This window comes from Suricata suricatta, chromosome 8, assembly GCF_006229205.1.
Source record: "Suricata suricatta isolate VVHF042 chromosome 8, meerkat_22Aug2017_6uvM2_HiC, whole genome shotgun sequence".
In the NCBI taxonomy this organism is placed as follows: Eukaryota; Metazoa; Chordata; class Mammalia; order Carnivora; family Herpestidae; genus Suricata; species Suricata suricatta.
This window is the reverse complement of record NC_043707.1, coordinates 140187366-140195460: the sequence shown is the minus strand read 5'-3', so window position 1 is coordinate 140195460 and position 8095 is coordinate 140187366. Positions and strand designations below refer to the sequence as shown.

Here is an 8095-nt window from a genome sequence, read left to right as displayed (position 1 = left end):
CCCCCCCCCCCCCAGCAGCTGGCTCTGAACTGCAGTGTGCCTCAGGCTGCGGAGGGGAGAGGGCGGCGGTGCGGGCTGGGGCAGAGCCTTCTGGAAGGGGCCGTGGACCCTGCAGGTTAGTGCCAGGTGCGGACCCCAGCCCCGCCTGCCCGGTTGAGGAGACAGGCTTGTCAGGACGGGTGGACGGGGTCACTCACCTCTGCCGCTGGCGGCGTAGAGGAGGCCCAGGGCCACCAGGGCGCCGCCCAGCCCGAGCAGCAGCAGCAGCAGCCCCCCCTCCAGGAGGCCTCGGCGCTTCGGTCCCGGGCCCGGCCAGCCAGCCATCTCTGCCATCCCTACCGGGCTCTCGGGCTTCCCCATCGCCAAGTCTCTAGACGGAGGGGAGAGTGCACCGCTGAGAAATCCCAAGGCCAAGGGCAGGGGCAGTGGCCAGCCAGGGTGGGGAGACTTGCGAGGAGCCCCCAGGGCCCTGCCCGAGGCTGGGAGCGGGTGAGCTGGGAGCTGGCGACGGTCCTTCCAGGCCGCCGGGCTCCTCTCCCCATGGCCCAGTCCACACTCGGCCCTCAGTCTGTCTCGCTCCGGGCTTGGCACAGTATTCCCCAGGCCAGAGGCTTGAGTGCCCGGGGTGCTGGGGGGGTGCGGGGAGGCTGGCCCATGGGCCATGGTGGCAGCCTTTCCCCAAGGCCAGCTTCTCCAAGCCTGCTCTCCAGTCGGGGGACCACCCTGCTCACAGCTGGAGGTGGGCACTAGGAACCCAGCAGGCCCAGCGCCCCGAGCTTGCCAAGGGCTCCGGCAGTGGAGCCCGCCTGGGGCCCTAGGGCCGGAGTTGGGGCAGGGGTCCTGGTGGTACAGGCCTGGGGGCTGGGTCAGGAAAACCCCCTGGGCGGTGGCATGGGCCACTGGGCTCCTGGAGCCCAGGAATGGGCAGTGGGGAGATGAGAAGGAAAGGTGCCCAAGCAGGTGGGCAGTGACCATGCAGGTCAGCCCCTGCAGTCACCCGGCTGTCGGGCATTCCTGTGTCCCCCTTTCCCACCCTCCCCTGCCCCCACCACCCCTGCAGTGATGGAGGACACTCAGGGCTGCAGCAGACAGGCGGGGACAGCAGCCCCCGAGGGCTCTGAGGTCTGTGCTCCCTTATGCACGTGGGGGGCGCACATGTGTGCACACGCACCTCTTTGCTGGCACCTCAGCCCTGGCGGCTGGGAACAGCTGCCTGCTCGCCCGTGTGACAGAGCCCAGCCCTCAGACGCCAGGAGCGCTGGGTGCCCACGCGGCACGGCGCAGGGCTGCGAGTTGAGATTGAGAAGCCGGAGGAAGACAACTCCAGTCTGGCCTGAGGGCGGGTGTCCCTGCTGAGCCGGGCTGGGGCGTCCTTACCTGCCGGCACCTGGGGGTCTTGGGGGTCTGCCTGAGTTCTGTCTCCCGCTCACCGGGGCGTCTGACTGTCTCTCCACCTCACCTGCCCCGTGACCTGACTTGAGAGAAGCCAGGCCTGCTCTGATCTCAGGACCCTCCGCGGCCCCCGTCACCTTTCTCGTGACCCATACGGTCCTCCGCCCTCCACCCCCGGCAGACCCCTCCTCAGAGGCTTTGTCCTTCTCCCAGGCCCCCCCTGCCCCCCTCACCCCCCAAAAGTCCCTGCTCAAGGTCATCTTCCCAGTGAAGCCTTCCCTGGGTCCATATTCACCAGCTTGATCCTAGGACCCGATTTCTGTTTTGTCACCAGATGTGTGATTTAGGCTCGATGCCCTGACTTCTATTTCCAGGGCCCACCTCCCCATGGAAATGTCAGCACCATGGGGGTGGGGCTCCATGTGCCTGGGTCCCCAGCACCCACACTGGTGCCCACCACCCCAGAGGCATCCCCCAACATCTGCTGAATGATGAATGAATGAATGGATTTGGCTGGACGGGTCTGAGCCTTGGCCTAGGGTCTGTGGCTCTGGTCTGTCTTCCGTCAGAACTAGCGCGCTCACTCTCTCCTGCCCTGCTCACTTCCAGGGACTCAATGTGGCAGAAAGGTGTGTGCACACTACTGTCATACGAGGGCTGAGGGCAAAGCCAAGCGCTAAGGAATCAGAAAAGGGGGCTGCCGTGGCCTCCCTGGCGCGTGCCCGTGTCCTCGCCGGGCTATCGTGGCCAGCCACGGAAATGGGGCTCCTCATGGGAGGGGACCGGCGGCCCCTGGGAGATGCGCTGGGCACTGGTGGGCACAACCCGGGTGCTGCCCAGGCAAGCTGGCCCCGCCCTCGGCCCACCTTCAGGTCACTCGGGAACCGCTGTGCCCCACGGGCAGGTCTCAGAAGGCTGGGTCAGGAGGGCCAGAGCCAGAGCCACAGTGAGCTGGTGAGCTGGGGCCAGGTGGGGGGGTCCTGGGGGCGGAGAGCACGGCCTGAGGGGCGGGGCTCCAGTGAGGCTCCCTGGCTCTCCTTTGTGATGCGAGGGTTCCCTGGAGGCCAGGTGCCACCCACTTCTGAGTTCCATCTGGGATCTGGATTTGTGTGGGGGGAGGGGGCAGGGAGCAGCCCAGGGGGCCAGGGTCCCTTTGAGGGCCTCTGGCCCTGCATCCTCCTCTCTCCTTGACCCCACCTTTCAAGGGGGCTGCCGGGGCTGCCGGGAAGGAAGGCCACACCCTCTCCTGAGAGGTGGGGGCCAGAGACCCACGTTGGCAGTGGGGTTTGCCAGGGCCCTGCCGTGGGGTCCTGTCCCTTAGTCTCCAGTGAGATTGGTGCATTCTGGGAGTCTCACCAGGTATAAGGGGAGGAGGGGGTGCCTTCCACCAGCTCGGGTTCAGCGGCCTCCCTCTGCCCCTGGGGACCCCGAGGGGCAGTTGGTCCCGGCTAGGGAACCGGAGAGGCTTCTGGACAGACAGAGGCACCCAGCGCCTCCGAGTGGGAGCCAGTCACCCCGCGATGGGGGCGGGGGCTCTGGGCTGAGCAGTCCAGCCCCAACCCAGGCCGGACTCAGTTCTGCTTCCGTTTCCGAACCCCAAGGAACAAGTGGTCCCCCCTGAGCCCCTGGAAGGGTGTCTGGGCAGGGCCCATGCTGGGCGCCGCTGGGCCCCGTCACACCGTGTTGGGGTAGCTCTCAGGTTGGACACCACCCCCAGAGCCGGGCGGGGCTCTACTCAGCACCCAGCCAGTCTCCCAGCACCCACCCCATCTGAAGACCCGAAACCCACCCAGAGTGAGGAGCTGGCACCTGATGGGAGGCCACCTGGGCTGTTGGCCTAAAAGGGCATGAGGTCAAGGTCAGGGGCGAGAGCCACAAGGGGACTGCCCTTTGGGGGAGCTTGAGGCAGGCCAACGGCCAGCTTGGCCACTCTTTCCCAGAGCATGATGGTCCTGGGGCCCCACAGGTGACAGCCTGGCCAGAGCACCTCCTCTCAGCCTGCCACCAAGGCTGCCTGGATGCAGACGCGGCTGCGGCCCAGAGCCCAGCCCCACTGTCCCCACCCACACTGCCCCGTCCAGGAGCTCTCTCTGCTGCTGTCCGTGAGAGACAAGCTGTGAGGGGGGCCCCGTGGGCCATGCTGCTGGGGCTCCCGCGCTCTGGGGTGGGGCTGGCAGGGGGCTATCGGGTCCCCGGGTGCAGGGGGTCCCACCCCCCACCCCATCACTGCGCAGGACAGTCTGATCTGAATCCTTTTTCCTAGGTGAATTCAGGGGCCGGTGGGGGCTCCCTCACCCCTGCCTGTATCTTGGGCAAAAAATGTGAGATGTGGGGGGTTGGAGACCCAGCTCCCATGAGGGGAGGGGTGGGCACCACCATCCTCAGTAGATCTAGGAGTTAGCCTTGGTCACTGCTGCTATGGGGTGGGGGCTGCCCCTCGGGTGGGCGGGCACCTGCCCTTGACTGTCCCCAGCCCCGCTCTAGGGCAGGATCATCTGGGGCAGCTCTTGTCCTGTGCACGGAGCCCAGCCCCACCTGGCAGGTGTCTCTGGGCCTCTGCAGGGCAGGGATGGGATCTCCCGGCGGGTCTGCCCACCCGGGGTGCACACACAGGCTCGGGGCGCCCTGCCCAGAGAAGACAATCGGGCTGGAGGAAGTGGAGGGCATTTCCGAAGTGCTCCCCAAGCTGGGTGAGAGCCAGGCCTGAGGGAGCCCTCCCCACACCCTCCCTGACAGCTGCCTCCGACGCCAGGCCCTGGGATCCTGCACAGCAGGGAAGGGGCCGGGGTCTGACTGTCCCTGGTCTTCGTCACTGAGCCACCAAGCCAGCCCCAGTCCCCTCACCTAGAAGACTGTCACAGAGTCGATGAGAGAAGCAGCCAGGCCCCATGCCAGGCGCAGAGGTGTGGCCGGCACCTGCCGGAGCTCGGCCGCCCAGCGGAGGGTTGTGGGGACGGACGGCAGCTTGTTCGGGAGGCCGCGTATCCGTCTTTGAACTCTGTGGTGGCTGCTTCCACGGTCCCGGGAGCTCTACCCGTTACGTGAGTGACCCCGTCCTAGCTCATCAGCGATTGATTCTTCATATTAAACCCTCGCCATTCGAATCACTGGTGTGGTTTTGTCCCCAGAGTGGACACCAACGGATCCGCACGCTGCTGCCAAGAGTGGCCCTGCCACCGGACCCACAGGCCGTGCCCTTGGGCCTGACTGCACGGCCGGGCTCCCAGGGAAGGGCTTCACGACTGAGGGGCTGTCACACTGGCAGCTGTGACGCAGCCCAGGGGCCGTGGCACGTGGCTGTTCCTGCAGCGATGGTGGCCGCAGGGACTGTGGGCTGGGGCAGGCTCTCCCGAGTGTCCCGGAGGACACACGGGAAGGAAATGAGTGGCTCAGGTCGTAGCCCAGGAGTCGGGGGCTCCACGGGGGCCCTGAGAACCCGGTCACACGCACAGGCCGGTGGTGCTTAAAGTCAAACGCGACATGAAATCCTGTGAGTCGTGTAATTACAAGGTTGGTCGCGTTTACAGCCACATCAACTTTCTTGCGGGAAGGAAGGGGACCCTGGAAGTTGGAAGGGGCTCAGATGAAGGCGAGAATTTTGAACCCCCAAGTCCCCAGAGGCCCTTTCCAGGGGACGCAGCCCATCCTCCTGTTGGAGGAGACGAGGCTTCTCATTATTGACCCCGTGAGCCTCAGGTGGGCTGAATTCTACAAAGGACGATGCTCGTTCTGTTCAACCTCAACCCGCCTCCCCCACCCGCGGACTCCAGCCCCACACACGGGGTCTAATTCAGCATCCTGGGGGCGGGCGGCTGCAGTCTGATCCTGCAGGAAATAGCACTGGCACCCCAATAACGGCAAGACTGCACCAATTCACACGGGGGCCCCGGGAATCCTGTGTGGGAAGAGTCTGAGGGTATAGACCGTGGAGAGAGTGGCCACCCACACCGACTTCCCGGTGGCTCAACCCAGGGTTGAGTGTGATGCCTACTGTGGTCCCTAGTGAAGGGATGCCAGAACTTTCCTAGCATAACAGAGGAACCCAAAGGTGGAGGAAGGGTCTGTATGACACACACCCGCCCCTGCAGCCCCCAAGAAGGGCCACAGCACTGGTCTCCCGGCAGCTCGGTTCTGACGTGGCCCGCAGGCTCCCCATCGTGGGCCGCCCTGGCACGGCTGCAGATGCTCGTGGTGTGCTGACCGTGAACGTGCCGCTGGACCCGGGCTTGCTGGGATTTAGGGTTTTTGCAAGACGACCCTCGTGGGCGTCTCGCTCCAGTTCCAGCACGTGCGCCGCCCAGGCAAGCACAGCATTTAGGACTTTTGAACTGGTGATTTGACTAGTTTGTTAGTTTCTTCAGGTTGAGATTATGCTTTCTTCAATGAACTTGAGAGCTTTTTTTCTCTTCCTTGGCACGAAGGGGTTTAAAGACCCTTGGAGTGGACCGCAGCAGTCCGGCCGGGCTGAGGGGCCTGCGCGCTCCAGAAGTCAGCTGTTGGTTCATCGCCTTTACTTGTGAGGAATCGTATTTCAGGTTTATTTATCCTTCTATCCTTCTGTTCCTAATTTATTAATTTCTGCTTTTATCCTTAATTCCTATCTCCTGTTTTCCCTTGTTTTATTGTCTTTGTCTGACTTTAAAAAAAATTATTCCTGAGAGAGAGAGAGAGAGAGACACTGTGTGCAGGGAAGGGGCACAGAGAGAGGGAGACACAGAATCAGAAGCAGGCTCCGGGCTCTGGGCTGTCAGCACGGAGCCCGACATGGGGCTCGAACCCACAAATCGTGAGATCATGACCTGAGCCGAAGGCTGATGCCTAACAGACTGAGCCACCCGGGCGCCCTGTCTTTTTCTGACTTCTTGAATGGACTTCAAGAAAATGTACTTCATTCTGTTTTACTGCTTAGTAATCTGCTGGGGGCCTGTCCTTCTGCCTGGGCACCACTGGGGGCCTGCCCTTCGGCCTGGGCACCGCTCAGACTACACCCGGCAGCTGCTTCTCTGCACACGTGTCGTTAGGGTGACTTTTCCAGTATTCTTTGATTTCAGTTTTGACCTCTTGGACCCAGAGCGGTTTCACGCGCAGGGAACATAAACTACCCTCCAGCGGTGTCACCTTCGAGACCGCCTTCCCAGTCACCCGAAACGGGGAGGTTCTGCAGTGTCACTTCTCCGCTGAGTCTGACCCACGTCAGTGAGGCCCACTGCGTCCTGCTGCTCGGGAGCCCGTCCAGGGGGCGACGACAGGGTGGCCGGTGCCCAGGGCTCAGTGCAGCCGGCAGCCCAAGGCCGCCTCCCTCCGCACCCTCGCCTTCAGCCTCTTCAGGCCGCTGTGCGCCGGGTCCACCAGGAGGCCATTCTCTGCCGCCGTCCAGGCCTCCGGGTAGCGCTGCTCCCCCAGACAGGCCTGGCCGAGATGCAGGAACACGTGGGCGGCGGGGTCCCGGCCGGGCCGCTCCCACAGGCTGCTCTGGGCCAGGCTGGGCGCTAGCTTGAGGGCCTGGGCGAAGGCGCCCGCGGCCCTGGCCTCATCTCCCAGGCTCAGCAGCAAGCGGCCGCGGGAGCACAGGTCCTCCACCTGCATCGGGACGTCACGGTCCCTCACGTCCTCCCGGAGCACACGGTCCAGGTCCTCCAGGGCCCGCTCAAACTCCTGCAGCTCAGCCAGACAGGTGGCCCTCAGGCGCAGGTGGCGGGCGTCGCTGCCACCTGTGAGGACGGCCAGCGAGCAGTAGCCCAGCGCTTGCCCAGGCTGCCCCGCGTTCAGGAGGGCGTGGGCTTCCCGGGCTGCAGCCTGCACGGAGGGGACAGAGGGGCGCAGTGTGGGTCAGCCCAGGGAGCTGCAGGCCCCTGGCCAGCCCCGCACAGCTCGGCAGGCTCCTGACCTGTGACTGCGGCCGCCGAGGACATTGCCTGCAAGCCCCCCACCTTGCAACTCCCTCTCAGCTGGGACCCTCCCCACTCCTCCCCGCTGGCCCTCCCCCTCCTCACAGCCCCGCTGCCTCAGTCATCTGGTGAACTCCCTCATTCCCCCCTGCCTCAGCCCCTCTCCGCAGTCCCCTTCCCAACGGGCGCACGGTTCCCACGACTGCCCTGGCCAAGGATCCTCGCAAGCCCCGCCTCCGTCCTGAAGCCCCCTCCTCTGCCCGAGGTCAGGGAGGCGGCCGCTGAGCACTGGTGGTTCTCACTCTGGCCCAGGAGCCGCTGCAGCAGACCCTGCAGAGCCCGACTCCGCGCGGGAAACTGTATGCACTTGCTCCAGCATCTGCAGCGTGACCTCCAGGCGCCGGGGTTCGCTGCGCTTGCCCCCCGGGCTGCTAGTGGTGTGGTGGACACCCCCACCCCCAGGCTCCGCGGATGCTGCAGGGCGGGGCTGGAGGTCAGCGGGCACCGTCCAACCTAGCCCTTTCCCCCCCTGGGGACCGCTGGCCTGGGGGCCCCGGCTGGGTGTTGATGTTCACAGGGCTCCCCGCTGCCCCGCGGGCTCAATTCTGAGCCTCTGAGGGTGCCGAGGACGCCCACTCTCAAAACCCGTCCCCAGGCGCTAGGCTCCCCCCAGCGCCCCCTCGGACGCCTCCGCGGGCTGCCCGGGGCCCCCTCTCCTAAGAGCCCACAGGGGCTCCCCGCTGGAGCACCCGGCACCCGGGGGCCGGCCTTTCCCGCCGTCCCTCTCCCCTGCCGCGCGGCGGGGTGCGCCCGGG

General features: G+C 65.3%; 2 protein-coding genes and 1 long non-coding RNA gene across 6 annotated transcripts in view; 1 reads left to right on the top strand and 2 right to left on the bottom strand.

The window, feature by feature from the left end:
* The window catches only part of MMEL1 (membrane metalloendopeptidase like 1), a 28951-nt gene extending 26573 nt beyond the window's left edge, over positions 1–2378 (bottom strand). For all 3 annotated transcript variants that reach the window (XM_029949642.1, XM_029949644.1, XM_029949643.1), the window contains exons 1-2: positions 2259–2378; positions 198–370 (exon numbers count right to left, since the gene is read on the bottom strand). In XM_029949642.1, coding sequence (XP_029805502.1) covers positions 198–360 — 163 coding nt within the window. In that variant the 5' untranslated portion in view covers positions 361–370; positions 2259–2378. The remainder of the gene's footprint in view (positions 1–197; positions 371–2258) is intronic.
* Positions 2379–2509: 131 nt separating this feature from the next.
* LOC115298943 lies at positions 2510–4496 on the top strand. 2 transcript variants are annotated; one of them, XR_003911903.1, is made up of 4 exons: positions 2510–2751; positions 3359–3508; positions 3656–3713; positions 4129–4496. It is a non-coding gene; the product is annotated as an uncharacterized LOC115298943 (long non-coding RNA). The 2 variants fall into 2 exon arrangements; XR_003911902.1 differs by lacking the exons at positions 3359–3508; positions 3656–3713.
* A 1695-nt stretch (positions 4497–6191) lies between these two features.
* TTC34 (tetratricopeptide repeat domain 34) overlaps positions 6192–8095 on the bottom strand; it is a 17439-nt gene continuing 15535 nt past the window's right edge. The window contains exon 10 of the mRNA XM_029949383.1: positions 6192–7188. Coding sequence (XP_029805243.1) covers positions 6661–7188 — 528 coding nt within the window. The 3' untranslated portion in view covers positions 6192–6660. The remainder of the gene's footprint in view (positions 7189–8095) is intronic.